This window comes from Rhinoraja longicauda, chromosome 33 (genome assembly GCF_053455715.1).
Source record: "Rhinoraja longicauda isolate Sanriku21f chromosome 33, sRhiLon1.1, whole genome shotgun sequence".
Classification (NCBI taxonomy): Eukaryota; Metazoa; Chordata; class Chondrichthyes; order Rajiformes; family Arhynchobatidae; genus Rhinoraja; species Rhinoraja longicauda.
The window spans coordinates 11,045,718-11,065,447 of NC_135985.1; the positions used below are offsets into that span (position 1 = coordinate 11,045,718).

The 19,730-nt window shown below is 39.2% G+C and overlaps 1 protein-coding gene across 2 annotated transcripts in view; it reads right to left on the reverse strand.

Annotated features, from left to right (window-relative positions):
• mindy2 (MINDY lysine 48 deubiquitinase 2) overlaps window positions 1-19,188 on the reverse strand; it is a 51,080-nt gene extending 31,892 nt beyond the window's left edge. For both annotated transcript variants that reach the window (XM_078427325.1, XM_078427324.1), the window contains exons 1-6: window positions 18,259-19,188; window positions 17,773-17,830; window positions 10,296-10,360; window positions 7,027-7,185; window positions 3,884-3,986; window positions 1,273-1,415 (exon numbers count right to left, since the gene is read on the reverse strand). In XM_078427325.1, coding sequence (XP_078283451.1) covers window positions 1,273-1,415; window positions 3,884-3,986; window positions 7,027-7,185; window positions 10,296-10,360; window positions 17,773-17,830; window positions 18,259-19,041 — 1,311 coding nt within the window. In that variant the 5' untranslated portion in view covers window positions 19,042-19,188. The remainder of the gene's footprint in view (window positions 1-1,272; window positions 1,416-3,883; window positions 3,987-7,026; window positions 7,186-10,295; window positions 10,361-17,772; window positions 17,831-18,258) is intronic.
• Between the last annotated feature and the right edge of the window lie 542 nt (window positions 19,189-19,730).

Below are 19,730 nucleotides of genomic sequence, written 5' to 3' on the forward strand. Positions count from 1 at the left end.
CTCGCTCCCTTTCCATTGTGAAGATTTGTGTTCACATCAATCTACTATCATCATCAATAGCACCTACAAGTTGACTTTCAATGAGTTGTGTAGGACACATAGAGCTCTTTGAACCACAGTTATTCAACGTCACCATTTCATATCATAGTGAAATATATTTTCCATTATTATATAGCATCCACCATGTTTTTTACCCACCCATTTCAGCTTGTCCATATCCCTTCGAAGGCAATTCACATCCACTTTGCTGCTCACAATCCCCATGAGATTGGTATAAGAACCAAATTGGAAATATTATGTTTCTTCACCTCAGCCAAATCACCAGTTGATATAGGTCATGAAAAGCTGGGGCACAGGCATTGATTCCTGCTCAGTTGCCATTGGCAACTCCCAATTTTAATCTAACCTTGTTGACTGATCTCCTCCGTGGGACCTTATTGTAAGCCTTCTGAAAATCAAGAAATCTCCTTTAATTCTCCTTCAATTCGATGCTTCTTTAAATGTTAACCAGTCACATTTTCAAATAAACCTAAACATAATTTTCTTTTTATAAATCCATGCCAATTCTGTTCAAACCTATTATGCCTTAAAAGTATTTTATTATTATTCATGGAGTCAAAGAGCACAGAAATCAACCCTTTATCTCACCAGGTCCATGTGGACCTTTTGCCATCTACACTAATCTCATTTGTTTGCATTTGGACTGCATCCTTCTATACCATCCCCCACAATCTGAGGGCATCTCAGTTCACAGGATGGACCATGTGGCATTCTTGAGCAAGTAAGATGTGGAGTGATCTGCTTTACAATCAACACCTCATGGTTCTTAGCATGTTTCTGCGCTCTGGACCTGGAATATACTAAAGATTGACACAAAAAGCTGGAGTAACTCAGCGGGACAGGCAGCATCTCTGGAGAGAAGGAATGGGTGACGTTTCGGGTCAAGACACTTCTTCAGTTCCTTCTTATACATACTGAAATATACTAACGCTGAAGTACTACCCAGATTACCTCTGGTCCACTAGATTATATATAGCTTAATCTCCTAGGTAAATGTACAATTTTACGTAAGAAATAATGTCCGTTTAGCTCGTTTTCATGAGAAATATTTTCTGCAACAAGGATCAACAGATGTATGTGATCTATCCACCCCTCTCAGTGACTGTATATGGAAAGCAATTTATTTGGTAAATTCTTGCCCTTTCTCAAGACACCATTTAGAATACACAGTTCTGATTCTTAACTCAAATCTTTGATAATATGAAATAATACCTTGTATTTTGTCATAGTGCTAAAATGGTTATTTCTGAAGAACACACACAATTCTCCTTCTTCAACCGTGGAAATTAGTTCACATAACCCATGGTACGTCAACTGAGTTGCTGAGTTGTTCAAAAACTGTTCTGCAACATAACCTGAAGAAAAAAAAGCTAAGATTATTGCAGCCGAATATAAACACTAATCAGAAACTCATTACAAATACATTTACAGCTTGGAATTCAAGCAATAGGGATGACACAGATCTGGGCTTACTATTAAAACCAAGATCTAGATTTCTACCAAAAATATGCTTTTACTTTGTTACCTTTGACAATATGAAGATAATTTGTGATAGATATTAAACTTCAATACTTCATCAAATGCCATATACAAAAAATTATAAAGCTTGATTGTTATACTGATAATTTATTACATATAGATTATTTCAGGGAATAATTAGGGAATAGTTTCCAAGGTGTCAAATACTAAATTTGTAATATAATAAATGTCAGATCACTTCAGCCAGAAACATTATTGCAAAGTACAAATTCATTTTCCTTTACACATGAAGTATCCTTGCAAAGTAGGGTACAACTTACAATAGTTCACAATATCATGCATTCATAACAATTACAAAAAGACAACTACAGCCCTCAGCTGATCTGCTAACTCACAATGCACTATTATAATCAAGGATCCTGCTTCTTTGCTGAACTCTGAGCTCAGAAGGCCAATAGTATCTTCTACGCCATGTCAATAAATCCCAAGACAACACTGATAACCCAAAATGATAGGAACAATTTAAATAAAATAACGGTTTGCTCCTGATTGTGGAAGCCAAAACGTCATTTTATCTTGCTTGTGATGTTTGTTTTCATCATTTGCACCCTCCAAATCCTCTTTCATTCAACATCTACACCAATCCATGAACAACACTCAGTATTAATGCTTGAATCCATTGCTATGTTTGCCATCCAGAATAAAAACAGCTAACTACAGCATTTATTCACTTCGCCCCACAGCTGACATCAGAAACTCATCAGAAATCAGATGTCAAGAACCATTTGGCCTGCTAAACTCCAATGGCAAGGGAATCTTGTAAATATTTTATTTTTAGAAACAGTACTTTGTAGAGTTTTGCATAATTGTGTAACATATTAAATCTCATTGTTCAAAGCAGTATCCTTTTCTATGGAAAGAGAGCAAACCATTAAATTTTAATTGTGTCTACATGGCCTCTAATTGCAACAGGATGGTCTGCCTAAAGGCCTGCCCGATGATCTCCCAACTCATGATGCACAATTAAACTGGGATTCTGTTGTGCTGCTGAACTTCCCATGGAGCTGAAAGGCCAATCTATCTCGCAGTATGCAAATGGTCCATGCTACAGGTATTCCAGGCAGCATCAACATGAATCAGCGCATCTGATCTGTTACATGACAGGAGGCACATAGGTTCAATGCAAAGTTTCAATCCAACTTCTAGTCAAGCGAGCAAAGGCAAGTCACTGTCCCTTCCCCAGGCTTTCCAGTTTTCAGCTTCCGAGTACCACACCATTCCACATAGTATTCATCATACTCCCACAGCTTGACCTCCTGACTCTTCAACCCTTGCCTCTCCAAACATCCTCCCGCCTCCTGACCCTTAGCAACTGCTTCCGCTAATGCTTCTACCTACCCAGCTCTGGCCAACACCAAATGTCCTATTTGCATTGCTGGCAGCATGCCCCATAGCCTCTGATGTCCGGCCTTCTTCTATGAGAATACAGCAAAATTAAATACAGGGAAGGGCCAGCAAAATAGTCAGAAAGGCCCTGTGCTGAGCAGAGTATCATTTGACTCGGACCCGTCATCTGTTGTAAGATTGCACCTGAAAGTGACAAAATGTCCTGTGCTGTGACATGCTGCATGACACAGGCACTGTAAAGGATCTTGCAGAGGCCAACGACGTGGCACTAAAATTTGCTCGCTATTGGCAAACAGCAGACAAATAAATAAAACCTGAAAGTAACCTGGGAGACACTGTGTGCTCTTAATGTTCGGCAACTGATGAGCATACGTAGCTCCCAGTCATCACAAAATCCAACCGAACATTTCGATTATTTGATCAAAAGGTCTGAAAAATGGCATCTAACTCAATGACGAGCTACAGGCTAAAACAGAGGTTATGGTTTGATTCCTGTCCACCTTCAGGATATTAGAGAGAATACGTGATTCAGAAACAATGCATCAAAAACTTTTATTCACTTAGTAATCATTACAACAAAATCCCTTACATTCGTAAAATTCCCTCGGTGCCTTTTTGTATAAATATAGGCACTGAGGAAATTCTTAAAACAAAAAAGAAATCATGTACCGTCAAATTACTCTGCAGCAAGATTTACTCAGCTGCTCAAAGCTAATTTTCACCACAATGATTAGTAACTATCAGGCCTACAGATTTCGAGATCCTTTCATTACATTGTTTTTAGTCATCTTTGCTAACTATCAATTATTATATTGCTTCAAACAGGTTCTGCATTAAACTGCATTTGAAATTGGTGGACAAAACTCCGCTGATGAGCAATGTTCCCATTTCCTTTCTTTGTACATGCTATTATTGAAAATACTTTCTTTCCCCTTACCTTCACTGACTAGTTCACTCTTCTCTGACTGCTTACAGAAGATAATCTTCTCCACCAGCTGGTTATAACTGCACATTCCCACTGCTTTTGCTAGATCAGCATTCTACAAAACAGAATTGTCAGCAGAAAGTTATATTTGAGAATTGCAACAAACTTCTAAGCTATATATCCTCATTTTACACAATTTGTAATCTTAGAATGCTTGAGGTAAGGATCTAAAGTTTCATGAAACTGAAAATACCATGACTATACTGACTACAGTGCAAATGAAGATGTTTAGTTTGGCCAATCCTCTAAAATTCCCATGTCTGAATATAGAGAGCTGTTAAGAAAAGTACTGCAGAGCAAGTACAAGCGCCTCAACGGCCTATTACTGGTCCTGCTCCGTGAAATGAAGCAGGTCTGCCACAACAGTTCTTCATCTCACTGCCTTATCAGTTCTGAGTTCTCCAACTTCAGGTATCTTGATTTCTCTGTTAGCATCTGCCATCCAACTATGATATTAGCTCAGCTTTTATTTTTTTCTCTTATTTTTTTTTCTCCCCCCCCCCCCCCCCTGAAAATGGAGGACATGCCCAGCTTACCTGTCAGGCTATTCTCTCACACTACATTTCACAGCATCTATGTTTTTTGGTATGTGTTATCACTCTGTAAATACTCCAATTCACTCATTGACCAGTTAACCTCATTTATAGCACGGTCATCTTGGTTTTACCTTATCATGGGCATCACCCCTCACCACGTAGTTTAACAAGTTTTTCTCTCCTTCAACCTGAAACATTAGGTCTGTTTCTTTTCCCACAAATGCAGCGCGCTCGCCCTGCTGAGTATTTCCAGAAATTCCTGCTTTATTTTATGAATTATCATATATCTGTTCCCCAACTATTGCCTTGTCTTTCAAAGGAAATGGGCACTTCCAATTTCCCCCATCTTGGCCACTTTATTTTATATACCTTGATTAAATGCTTCTTTTGTAAAGTAAACAATTCCAGCCTCCCCTAACTTTCCTCATCTTTCCCAGTCATAGCAACAACATCTCTACTTTCTTTGGTGAAAATATTTTTTTCTTGTAATCAGATGCCCAGAACTGTGCCTGACCTATAGCCCAATTGCTTAGCATGACTTTATTCTAAAGTCCTATATTCTATACCTTTATGTGTCCTGCTCCCTTTGGGTCTCAGAATAGAAACGTTCTGATGGCTGCCAAAGATGCCACATCATGTGACACTTTACACATATCATAATATAAATATTGGACCAATTTTCTCTGCATACAAATCGGTTATGGGAGCAGAAATAAGAGTCACCTGGATAGCCACAGTGCTATAAATGGAATGATTGGTAGCATTATCAGAAATTTACCCTGCTGACTGGGAGAAGCTCTTTCAAGGTTGCAACTGAAAACTCAGTTAAGACCTTGAATCTCATCCTGCTTTCTGCCCAATACACAGAGCCCACCCAATGCCAGGGTAAGGCACACTGCACCAACCTGGACAGGGCCCTCACAAGCACTAACCACAATTTCAGAAAGCTCATTTAAAGAACTGCACAATTAACTTTATTTAAGTACTGTCCCTTACCTGGCGTTTTTCCCAGATATTTACTCCTGTTAAAGATGAGCGTTAACTGGAGGGATTCACACACGTTTGAGGGCAGGTGATAGTTTGAAGGCAAATGGTAGTTTTCAAGTGTCCTCATTTGTCCTCATCAACCCTTGTTTCAACTGTGTTTCAACATTTCCTCTCAACTCTTCTTCTCTTTACTATCCTCTTGTTCTTTCTGAACCAAATAATCAATAATGTTCAATTGCTACTCCTGCCCTTCAAGCCACATAACAGTAAACCTACAAATATCATTTATTCATAGATCCATGCCTTTGGTCCATTTCATCTAACTTAAATTGAAGGGCATTCAATTAGTCATTGCCAAACGTCCTTATTGCATTTCTTCTTTAATCCATTCTATTTTTTTTTTAACCAACCCTTTCCTTCATAAACTACTCAAAGTTCCAATATCCTGCCAACTGCATCTAAACCTCTTAGTAGCACTTAACTCCCTAAGAATATTGGTTCTAGTTCCATTAAGGTACAACCCATTCAGCTTGTAGATTTTACCTCCCTTGAATGGATGCCATTTCCTCAAGAATTTAAAGCTCTCTTTTGTCCCGTATTTTCTGGCATTCAACTTCAAAATCCTGTTTCTATACTCAGTGAGGTGTGCCAATCATAATGTTTGGGAGATTTCTAATATTGCAGTCCTACTTTCAGTCTATTTCCTTGCTGTTAACAAAAGTAAGTTTTTTCAAATAACTGTTGTAGAAACAATACTTACACTTTTGTTAAAAATAATTCTTGCATAACCAACTACATTTCTCATGATTATCCAAATTATCAGCTTCGCACTGCAATCCACAGCAATAAATCACATTTCAAATTAAAAACAAAACGATACCTATTATATCTTCGAATCTGACTTTCTTATGTGCCCTGAGGCATTGACACAATTAATCTGAATTAAACTGAACAGTTCAAGACATTTAATTCATCAAAACATCAATGAAACTCCATTTTAAAGATCATGAGGTCGTTTTCTTATTTATTCAGCTAACAATTTAATCAAATTTAAGTGTAAAATTCCTCAACTGCCTCAATTGTAATCTTACTATCGAGTTGGCATCCCACGTGTACTGTCTACACGAATGGTTCTTTCATAAATGCAAAATGTTGGACACTTCTACCAGAAAAGTGTCTATTAAGAACAAGCAAAGTGACTTTCAATTACAAAATTGGCAGTGGGTCAAGGATTTCCTAACAATTCAAGTTAATCTGTTTCAGATTACACATATTTCATCATGCATCTCAAATTGGCTTCTCTGTCAAGGTAACTGCTCGACTACAGATATTTGTCGGTGAGGCATGAAGAATTAAGATTTAACTTGCTGTATCTGGCTTTATTTTTATTTTTACATGATGAAGGTTACTTTGAGTTCTCACTTCCCACCCAACAGGCTGATGCAAAGAAATCATGTGGCGGGGGGAAAGATAGAAAGTGGGTAGTCGCAACAGCACATTAAGTAAATTTAAAGAAATATTGCAGTTTATGTCAACCAACTTTTAAATTACCACTCTCCAATGTATTCTCACCTGAGGGTCCACCAACCATCCGTGGTAAAGTGCAATATCAAGGAGGTCAAATACAATGCACTCAGGTGTATATTCAAATACTCTTACACCGGTAAACTTTACATTTACATCCAATCCTGTCTGCAGCTTGTGCAATATGGCCATTGCATCATTCATGTTCTGTTTCAGAAAAAGAATAGGATTACATCAAGATTTATCAGCAATATAAAATCCTTAAATAAATCCCGTCAACTGCAAAATCCGTGAAACTTTGTTCAATGTGGATACTGAAATTGGAACATTGCCCAGACAACCATTTATCACAAGAACTTAAATGTCATTTAGTTGTTTAATGCCAAAGATCTACAAGCCAAGCTTTATCCCACTCTCATCCACGGTCCATAATTTACGGATGGGAATTTGGAAGCACTATGATACTTATAAATAAATGCATGCAACTTTGACACTAAACTTAGATGGATAGTTGTGGAATTGACTACTACAAAATATCTGCACATTGGATTTGCTCTTCCTCAGTTTGTAGTTGTGGAGTACATCACCAGACAAGAAACTGAAGGAACTTCATAACATTTAAGTAAAAAGAGTAGTGAAATAAATTAGTGCTTAAATTTCCACTTCTAACGAGGATAAATAGGCTGAGTTAAAGAATGTAAACTAATTGCCAACAGCTCATCATTATTATCCATACTGTCTTTCCTCACAGCTTAGCCAAGACATAGATATTATAATACTTTGTATGAGCCGGAAGTGACATCATTATTTAGTTCCAATTTTCCGTATTCAAGATGGCTATAAATCAAAAGAAATTCTGAAGTTCTCAATATTGTGGGAAGCAACATGAAAGTGAAACCAAATTTCAACCAACTGTATTCGTCCATTTTCCGGGAGAAAAAGAATGAGATTACAGCTTTCTGATTTATGCCTCTTGCAAACTAACAGCGTTAGTTGCCAAATGCATTCAGAGAATCAAGTGAGAGTAAGAGACTGAAGGACCTAAATTCTAATCAACAGAGAAATTGGTCAACATGAAAAACAATGAGTCACATTTGCTCAATGATCTACATCACCAGTGTTTTGAAAGACGTGGTTTTACAGATAATGAATCCTCTGATTATCAACTTCCAAGATTCAGTAAATTCAGGAGTTATTTCCATGGATTGCCAGTAATAAATATGGCCCCGCTATTTAAAAAAGAAGGGGGAGATAAAACAGGGATCTACTGACCTTTCAGCCTAATGTCAGAAGAAATTTGTTTGAATTTATAATGGGAAATGTAATAACAGAGCAGCATGGGGGGAAGAAAGCAAGATTACGTAACACCAGAGTGAAGCTATGAAGAGAAATTCATGCTTGACTCACAGCTGGACTTCTTTGAAAATAGACTGAGAATTCAAAGTATTGGGGAGGCAAGGATTAGGAGGACAAATGGTATCCTAGCCTTCATTACAACCCATGAGTCTCCTCCGTCCGGGTGCTTTCTCCTACACCCCAAAGACATGCGGTTTTGTAGGTGAATTAGTCTCCCTAAAATTGTCCCAAGTGTGTAGGGAGTGGATGGGAAAGTGAGATAACAGAACTAGTGTGAACGGATGATGGATGGTCGATGTGGACCTGGGTGTGCCGAAGGGCTTGTTTCCATGCTGTATCTCTAAAACTAAACAAAACTAAAAAGTAAGCAAAGGGTTTGATTACAATATTAAGCAAGCGTTTTTATAATTGTATAGGGCCATGGGGAGAAAACATCTGGAGTATAAGGTACTAGTTTGGTCACTTGTATAACGAATGCAGCTGAAGTTCATAAACCAGTTGCAAGGATGGAGGTTTAGGGCATCATCACATAGACTGGGACTGTATTCTTTAGAGTTTTGAAGGGCCAATATAGATTGCATCAAAACTTTTAAACATTTTGACAGGCTAAATGCAGAGGATGTTTCTTCAGAGAAAGCCGGATCTGTGTGTGTGTGTGTGTGTGGTGGGGAGGGGCATAGTTTCATAAGGAATAGGTTATTTAGGACAGAGATGAAGAGAAATTTATTCACACAAAGGGTGGCCAATCTGGAATTTGCTAGCCCCATAGTTGTGGAAGTTCAGTTCAGTCATTCTGTACAAAAGCAGTGACAGGATAGAGACTTAGTGCTTATTCATGTAGTGTTAATGGCATTGAGGAAGAGGGGCAGCCACAATATCGATGAATGGTACAGCAAGCTCAACTAACCTACTTAAGTTCTTATGTTCTGAACATTTACTACCTCTTCTGTTTATTGGATTGTTTTTTCTGTTTACATCTTAAGGATTTCATGTTTTCAGTTTAATCGGCAATGAAGATCCAAAATTGCTTATCTTTCAATAGGCTGCAGATATTTTGGTGCCCTTGCAAAAATCTCCAAAAGCTCCAAGTGAAAACAGCAACTAATGGAAGTGCCTGATCTAATTCAAATTATATTTTAGAAACAGAGCTGTGGCATGCAAGACAAAAACTAATTGTTTCCTTCTATTTATAGGTGCTTTAAACAATTTTACAAATATTTATTGCAAACTAAATGCACTAAACAAGCTAGCCTGAAAGTAATACTCTACATATTTGACTAAAAATAATCTGCTGAAGCACTCATCCTTGCAGATTGCTCCAAGCCAGTTTACTTCCTTTTCCACTTCCAAGATAAACTACAATAAATCTCGCCCATACATGAAGGATACCCAGGAAAGCTGCATGACACACCTGATTCTGGAGCAGTTAGCACATTTACATGCAGAAAAGTCTACATCAAGTCCAAGAGGGAAACATGGTAGTTTTTGCAAAAAAAAGATGCCCAGCCACTCTGAAAATATATTTTAAATGTTTTTAAAGCAGGATGGGGCAAAGCCACAAAATATAATAAACTCAGCCTTTCAACCAATTCACAGCAGTCTTTTCAAGAATCATTTTGCTCTATTCTCAGCCTTCAGTTCATTCCCCTGGGGCGTGGCATTTAAAACCATTATTACAAGCCCATCCTACGTCACAATTCCACAAGTGCACCAATTGATTTCACATATTCTTAACTCAATATGTCCAAATCAAAACTAATATGTTGGCTATCATTTCTGTGAAATCATATCAAAATTGGTTGGCCAAACAATTCTGTGAATAAAAGCTTTATGAATCTTGTTCCTTTTAGGGCATTTTTGAAATGCACAAGAAATATTGCAGCATTATGTGCATTAACATTACTTGCTATCCTTTTCCTTTAAGGCTCCATCCACCAAACGCATATAGTTAAGATTAGTACCTGCTCATAGTTCAACCTCTGAGCATCTGTGATTTCTTTCGGCTTTGCATCAAGAATATAATCACCTGTGAATAAAGTTTAAAAATACTCTCAGGATCGTCAATGCCCATTAATAACCATTTCAATTTTTACTTAAATTAGGTTCCATACACTTAAACATTCCCACCTATATTTATTGAATTCTACTCTTTTTTTCAATAATTTACACCAACATCAATAATAATCAGATTGATCAAGAAGTAAAAAGGCTGGAACAACACATAAAATCATCACATTGTCTACTAATATCACAATAGCAATTTAATAGTTTTCAGAATTAATCTCCAAGTCAAAAGTATCTCAGTCTATGAAGAAACATGACCAATGTAAATTGTTAGCTTATTGCAAAGTTTATTTAGTATCTTCCTTGGACAGAACAATAAAATTGCAATATTTCACTACAGCACAAAACTAAACGCAAGCAAAAAGAAACCTGAACACTAATAGTCAACTTGTTTAAACTGTACTAATAACTAAAAAGGGAGAATCAGTGAATGACAAACTGAACTATTTGGAAATACAAATAATATAATTTATATACTGTGGTATTCTAACAAGTTGATCGTCGAACCAGACTTACCTACAACTCATCTAGCTTATAATTCAAGGTTCAGAATTTTACTAAAAAGTATCAGTATTCATGCGTGCATTGATCATTAATTAATTGAAGGCAGAGAATGAAGCAAAAGGACCCTTCGTGAAACTGCTGGCATGTGATGGAGGTGTTAAACAATAGGGCGAGTGAAATCTATTTGATAGTTACTCAGCTGATAACATCAAAATATTATAATTTGACATAGATAATAAGTAACATTGTTTCATTCAAAATGTATATGTTCTGGAATTCAATTTACTTTCAGTTTGTTGCTATTTGATGGACAAAACACCCTGCAGGCCTAGATTGGTAATCGGAAACTGTGAGTAAACAATGAACAGGGTATTTGAAACAATCCTTGCAGTGCAATTTGTGGAGTTTTCCCAAAATTTAATACCTGCCTCATTCAACTTGACACTGATTCTCTGCTTGTCAGATTTAAATTTACTTAATTGGGGTGTGTTTGTTGCTTTGGGGTAGTGACACTAAATAAAATGAAATTGCACCTTTATGGCTATAAAAGACTAAACTGAAAAGAGAGAGATGACAACATTTAAAAGCCTAATTTTTTAACAGCCACTTAATTTATTATGTTCTTCAGCAGATTATTTGTACACGGGGGCTTGATGCTATATATTACAATAAATATTGGATGATTTACAGGAGTACATTATGGGAGTTTGTTTGTAATTTTGGGCAATCATAAGTTAATCAGTCTATAACCCAGGAATGACCTTTTTACAGATAACCACCATATATAAATGATGAGATACAATTAACTGCAGATGCTGGTTTAATGCAAAAAAGACACAACGTGCTGAAGTAACTCAGCGGGCAGGCAGCATCTTTGGAGAACCCGAACAGGTGGCATTTCAGGTTAGGACATTTCGTCAGACTGATCAAAGGGGCCATTTTGGTGCTATACCTCAATTGTTATGAACCTCTCTTGCACGATAAAAATATTACTATAACATTTGATATTCTATCATGAATTACTTACAGCTTAATCAACTTATTGCAAATTTGCATAAAATAAAACCCACATCTACACTTTGCATCCTGTTATATGAATTTTGACCATGAATAAACATTCAATTGTTAACATTGAATGAATGATCATAAGTCATCTCATGTAAATGAAGGTTAGTGGGCTTTATCACTTCTTTGTCATTTTATCAACAAAGTTTTCTGCTTCAAAGTGAATGGTGGTGCTGAAAAATATGACATATATTTAGGCTGGAATAAAACATTTTCAAATTGAACTAAAAAAACCCTGCAAGCATATCTTCAAATCATTAACTACCTGCCTTCATCCTGCAGAAACAAAATGTGGCAAGAGTTCATAAGTTACATTAAAATTCCACCTTGCAGCATCACAGACAGCTTACTTTGTTAATTACTTTGTTAATTTGTACATTTGAAATGAGACAGACTATTGTCATTTCTCACAGGAAACAGTACATCCCAGCTGAGCAAGCTTACAGCCGAGAAGCAGAAGAGCAGTGGCAATACATTATGTATCCACAAATAAATATTCATTTCCGTCAGTAAACAGGCTTGAGGCTCCTGTATAAAATCATTGATCAGGCTTATTATGGAGGCCATTGGTTCATAATGCAGAACATCCAGCTTGTAAGTGCCGTCCTCACACTCCAACTGACACTGGGCACAAGTCTAGACTGGTCTATTTTGTAGACCAAGTCTAGACTTTGTAAACCAGCATCTGCAGTTCCTTGTTTCTACATCTGGTCTTTTTTGTCTTTGAAAATTACTAATAATATCTGCATCTGGAGATGTATGGTTAAATTGGGTAGGTGCTGGACAATTGTATAATGTTTCTTGCAAGTGCCTCTCCCAGAAAAAGGATGTGCACCTGATGCCAATACAAGACAAAGATACTGGAATGTGGAATAAAAATGAGGGCAGTTGGGGGAGATACCATAGAAGGAGGATGGCGGTTTAGAGGGGTTGGGTGTGTGAAGGGTGAGGTTAGAAGAGGTGGCATAATTGGCACGGAGAGGTGGCATGAAGGGCAGCAGAACCTGATGGTGTCAGAATTGAGGTCCCTTGTTGCACGGGGAGTGAAGTAGGACCCAGGAAAGTCAGTTAATGTGAAGTACTTGAAGCGACCAACATGGAGAACCCTGGCCTTGATGTGGGTCAACAACCACAGGCTGCCGTCACCGGAAGGGGGGAAGGAGTCAGTGGCTCTGACCTGTGGGCAACAGGCAAGGGCCTGCAAAGTCAGTGGCTGTGGGTGTTGGCGGTGGTTCTACAGTTAATGGTCCCACCTGGGGGTTTCAGAGGGTTGTGCGTTCAGAGGGAGTGAGATTGGAGTGGGCGTCCTTAGATTATAGTGGGCGTCCATAGACTGGAGTGCTACTGACCCACTGAGTAACTCCAGCAAAGAGAAATGCACTGTGAAAACCTTTAAAAGCCTTAAGAAAATCTTCAAATTTTCTACGCAGTTTTGTTAAATTAAGGCATGAAATATGTGGTATTTTGCTTTTCATATGCTTAAGTAATTTTCAACATTATTTTTTTTAATCCATTGTAAAATAAACAAGATTTTAATTCAGAAGACAAATGATAGCGGCAATGGACTGTGGAAATCAGTTCAGTTTAGTTTATTGTCACGGGTACCGAGGTACAGTGAAAAGCTTTTGTTGCGTGCTATCCAGTCAGCAGAAAGACAATACATGATTACAATCGAGCCACTTACAGAGTATAGATACATGATAAGGGAATAACGTTTAGTGCAAGATAAAGCCAGCAAAGTCCAATCAAGGATCGTCCGAGGATCACCAAAAAAGTAACAGTAGTTCATCACTGCTCTCTGGTTGTGGTAGGATGATTCAGAGGAGATCTTATCGAAACGTATAAGATTATTAAAGGGTTGGACACGTTAGAGGCAGGAAACATGTTCCCAATGTTGGCGGAGTCCAGAACAAGGGGCCACAGTTTAAGAATAAGGGGTAGGCCATTTAGAACTGAGATGAGGAAAAACTTTTTCAGTCAGAGAGTTGTGAATCTGTGGAATTCTCTGCCTCAGAAGGCAGTGGAGGCCAATTCTCTGAATGCATTCAAGAGAGAGCTAGATAGAGCTCTTAAGGATAGTGGAGTCAAGTCAAGTCAATTTTATTTGTATAGCACATTTAAAAACAACCCACGTTGACCAAAGTGCTGTACATCTGATTAGGGGGTAAGGGGAGAAGGCAGGAACGGGGTACTGATTGAGAATGATCAGCCATGATCACATTGAATGGCGGTGCTGGCTTGAAGGGCCGAATGGCCTCCTCCTGCACCTATTGTCTATTTTCATATTTCATATTATGTTTTCATATTTCAGATACAGCGCGGAAACAGGCCTTTTCGGCCCACCAAGTCCGCGCCGCCCAGCGATCCCCGCACACTAACACTATCCTACACACACTAGGGACAATTTTTACATTTACCCAGTCATTTAACCTACATACCTGTACGTCTTTGGAGTGTGGGAGGAAACCGAAGATCTCGGAGAAAACCCACGCAGGTCACGGGGAGAACGTACAAACTCCTTACAGTACAGCACCCGTAGTCAGGATCGAACCTGAGTCTCCGGCACTGCATTCGCTGTAAAGCAGCAACTCTTCCGTTGCGCCACCGTGCCTGATAACTGGGAAGAAACTGACACTGAATTTGGAGGTGTGTGTTTTCACACTTTTACACCTTTTGCCTGATGGGAGAGGGAAGAAGAGGGAGTGGCCAGGGTGCGACTCATCCTTGATTAAACTGCTGGCCTTGCCTAGGCAGCGCAAGGTATAAATGGAGTCAATAGAAGGGAGGTTGGTTTGTGTGATGGTCTCGGGTGCGCCCACATTTCACTGCAATCTTTATCAGCTCCTGACCAGTGTGTAAAGTTGAAGTAATCTGCTATTTATCACTTCATGTCTTATATTACAAATGACAAATTATGTCTTCATGCAAATTACATAATTCTAGATAAATAAACAAATTGGGCTTAATCCAAAGTGTGGGGAATTTATAGTTCTGGTCTCATCGGTAGAGCTTTGACAATATTCATTTCAAGTTATATCCTGCACTCCCTGCCAAATTTTTTGACCGTAGTTGTAACGTCACCAACAATTTGCACTGGTCCCCACAAAGGTTCATAAATTGTAGGAGCTGAATTAGGCCAACCAGCCCATCAAGGCTACTCTACCATTCAATCATGGCTGATCTTTCCTTCTCAACCCCATTCTCCTGCCTTTTCCCTATAACCCCTGACACCCGTACTACTCAAGAATCTATCAATCTCCACCTTAAAAATATTAATTGATGGCCTCCACAGCCTTCCACGGCAATGAATTTGTCAGATTCACCACCCTCTGACTAAAGAATTGCTGCTCTGGCCAAGAAAACACACCAAGCTCTACTTTCTCTGAAGGCTAAGGAAATTTGGCATGTCTCCAACACTTAACAATTTCTATAGATACACCACAGAAAGTCGTACTATTGGATGCATCACAGCTTGATAAGGCAACTGCTCTACCTAACACAAGAAATTGCACAGTTGTGACGCAGCCTAATCCATCATGATAATCAGCATCCACCAACCACATTGACTCCATCTGCACTCATGCTGCCTCAAGAAAGCAGCCAGCATAATCAAGGATCATTCACACTCATTCCCTCGTCTCCCTTCTCTCATTGGGCAGAAGATACAAAAGCCTAAAACTAGAGTCAAGAACAGCATCTTCCACCCTCTTATCAGTTTCCTCATATGTGAAGGATGAATTCCTGATCTTCCAATCTAATTCCAAGTGTGGCCCTTGCACTTTAAAAAAAAGTGTACTTTCTCTGTCATTCAATACTAAATTCTCCAATCTATTTATTTGCTCTTTTGCATTACCAATGTACTCATGTATGGTATGATTTGCATTGCAGTACTTGTAACAGCTGCAATGGATCGTTCGCACAGCTGAGAAGGTTGTTCGCTGCAACCTTCCCCCATTGACGAACTGTACACTGCAAGGGCCAGAAAGCGAGCGGGCAAGATCATCTATAGTTCTACTCAATAACCAAAGTCTGGAGACTCTTTTTTGCTCTGGTTTATTTTCACCCACATGTTTAGACCGTAATGGTGTATCCTTATTGTTTTGATGTGTTTATGCTTTATTCTTAATCTGCTAAGTTCCTGACTATTTACATTCCTGGAAGTCATTGGGTTTTGTGGTTGATTGTGCTTTGTCAGAAGGTGCATTTTCATGCATCTTATCAAAAATCTCATCCACACCTACATCTCCCTTTGTTTTGTTCATCATTACACTCCACATTTTGCAACTTCCTTTAGATTATAGTCAATAATCATTATTTTCACTCCTTGCAATGTAGTGACTAAACCACAACTTGGTATAGGCTCTATAATTTAAAACAGCAAAAAAAACTAGTGTTCAATTCCAGAAGGGCATTTTCTTCCATGCATACTATTTATAGAGAACTATTTTATTTAAGCTATCTTTTGTGTTACGACTGAATATCTTAACGTTGATTAGAAGTCTAGCTCCGACTACTTTCATCTAATTACTCAATGCAAAGATCGTCTATTGACATTTCGGCTTTACAATCTTATCAAATAGATGTGGATTTACTATACTCCACATAAATCCAAAATTTAGATTACCAACAAATAGTTCAAATAGACCTTCAAAGCTCTATAAATACCATCTCCAAGACATAACACTACTACATATCAAAGTTGTTGTTCCAACAGTTCCCAGAACAGCATTCACTCAAGGACTGATATATCTGATTCGCTTTATGCTTCCGGGCATTACATTACAGATCGTTATTTACTGCATGAAAAAGATCTTTCTTCTGCCCTCTGGATCTTTGGCCAATTATCCTAAATTAGTGTCTTGCATTTTCCTGTCTCCGGAAGGAATTTTGACGTTCTTATTGTAGCTAAATCACACTTAAAACACTCCGAACCTCCTCTGCATTAATAAGAACAATCACTGTTCTTTGTTTCTCTCTGATAATGGTAGCTCCTCATCCCCATTTATCATTGATAAAGCCAACGATTCCACTGGCTTTTTAAAAGAAAACAGGTTTTGCGACTTTTCCTAATGGCTCCAAATATTTGTGTGCATACCGCAGTTACTACAGTGTGCAGATACAACCCAAGTACTGAAGCAAGTGGACAGCTTTTTGTTATGCAGTATTACACAGAGCGCTGTTTTTCTATGTGAGTATTCCATTGCACTCCAGATTTATGCATTGTAGTTAGCAGCAAAATTTAAATGAATCACTCACCAACTGAATATCCACTCTCTGTATGTGGCTGTTGCAAATAAGTCTAGTTCACAATGACACCCAAGATGTCAGTGTAGGAAGCCTCGATTATGGTAATGCCACTGAGTAACAAAGAGTGGGTTAGATTATCTCCTGTTGGAAATAGCATTGCTTGCACTTGTGCAGCCCAAGTAGAATCTGCAACATGTCACCTGAAACTCAGCTACTGCACTGATGCTAATGTATCGAGGTATGACAGAGATAAGTCAATAAAAGTAGCTGAAGTATCTGAAGTCAAAGGCACTACTGTGGGAAAGTTCCTCTGAAGGTATATGTTGCAAAAGAGTGTGTTCATAGTTCAACAGAAGCAACATAACTTTGTAATGAAATATTTCAAAAACACCCAATGCTGTCGATTTTATTTTCAGTCTTTCAATTAACAAAGCCAAAAACTTAAAGGATTACAATAACAATTGGTAGTAGCTTCAGATTACAGACAAAATGATGAAGCAACATTTCAGATGAGTAAAAATTTGCTTTAGGATCAGCCAAAAATAAAAGCCATCTTACCTAAGTACTCCATTAACTGTTCTGCTGTTATAATTTCAACCATGGGTGGTAGTTTAATCTATAATAAAAATGGATATTCATAAATCAGATGAAAAGGTAGAAACGTATATATAGCACCTATGAAACTAACATATATGAAAGGTGCTACATAGTGACAACATAAAAAGCATCTTAAAAGAAAAAGCACAGAGGTTTAAGTTACTTCAACTCGTTAATATTATGGATTTCCCCACTTTCTTGTATCTACCACTGTCAAGCATGCCTTCAACCTTCTTGGCCAAGCTCCAAAATTAAGCATATCAACACATTGTAGCCTGGAGGATAATACATAGATACTAACAACGTGTAGATCTTTGAATATGAAGATCTCAATTTTTAATTTGAGGTATAAACAAACCAAGGCTCCTCTATCAAAGAGCACACGATGCTGTCAGCTAAACAGGCATCACTATATTATTAAGAGATTTTTACTATTTTAAATTATACCTTCCATGCCAAAAGAAGAACATTCATGATTGCAAGCAGAGGACAGGGACCATTTTCATTCTGCGTAATAATAGGTGTGTTCTCCGCTCTCCATTTGATCCACTTAATGTGATAAACTGACTGCCCAGGGAATCTGTCTTTCGAACCAGATGGTTTGGCAATACCGTCCTTGCTGTTATACTCCTCACTCTGTAAAGCGAGAGCCAAGGCTCGGTCTTCAGTCCCCTCGCTGTTCAAGTCAGAGCTAGGACAAGAGTTCAAATTGGAAAAGGACTCGAGGGAGTCGATGCTTCGCGATTCGCCAGGCATGCTTTGATCGCTGGCGCTGTGATTCCTGTCACTCTCGTGGTTTTTACTCGGGCTACTTTCCTCCGGCAGCGTATTGTCCGCTTGCTGCTGAGCAAGGCCAGGCAGAGGGTCCTTCCTCAGCCCGCTCGCAGCCTCCTCACACAGTTCGCCCATCTTGTTTACCAAGTTGTGCTGGGGGCCGTTGTTGACGTTCTCCTCCTCAGTAGGCGCGCCCTCCACCTCCGCCGCATCTTCATCCTCTTGCAGGCGTGTCACGGAGCTTGAACACGGATGATCGCCCCCCGCCTCGGTCCCGGCTGCGGCCCTGGCCCCTCCGTCCGCCTCCCCGGCCCTCTGGCCCGCGGCTCCAGCGCCCCCCGGGTTGTCCGATCCCTTCCACCGCCCGAAGCTGCCATCGCCACTCGCCACGGTCGGCCCAGCTCCGGCTAACTCCACGGCCACGCCGCCCCGCTCGACACCGACATTACTTTCCATGTGTCTTCAAGCGGGGTGTGTGGGTGGGGGGAAAGGGAGGGAAGAGGGAGGGAAAGGAGAGGAGGAAATGTCGAGGTGTTTACATGGAAGAGGCTTCTAGCCGCTGGCAGGCAGCCGCCATGACACTGCCAGCAGCTCGTGACGTCAGGCGCCGGGAGCACGCATGCGTGCTGCACACTCCGCCTTCCAGACACCAAAACGTGCCCTGAAATATACTGCAAACCACCCTCCAAGTGACAAGCCTTGTAGTTTTATTACAATTGCAAATATATATATTATGCAGCAAGTGCTTAGAGCGTCCGTCCGATAAACGTGACGTCGACCTCATTTTTTAATGCACAAAATGCAAAAACAAACAGTGCCTGCAATAGTATTCATATATTTTTTTCTCTGGAGAGAAATCTGCTTTTTGATAGCTCTGATGATGTGCAGGATTACAGCCTTCCTCCCTAATGCAAAAAAAAAGGAAAACAAAGGAACACTATCTGGCAGGAAATTGTGATTTGCGATTGTAGGCATGCGCCATGGTAAACCCGCCCGCTTTCTTAAAGCGGCAATAACAATAATCTGCAGCAACTGTTCTACATCTAAAAAGTCGTGGAACCAAAGTTTAGCTCATTCTGGCGCGTTCAGAATTTTACATGGTATCTATTTAAAGCACACGAATTACATTGAAATCATAGCTTAGT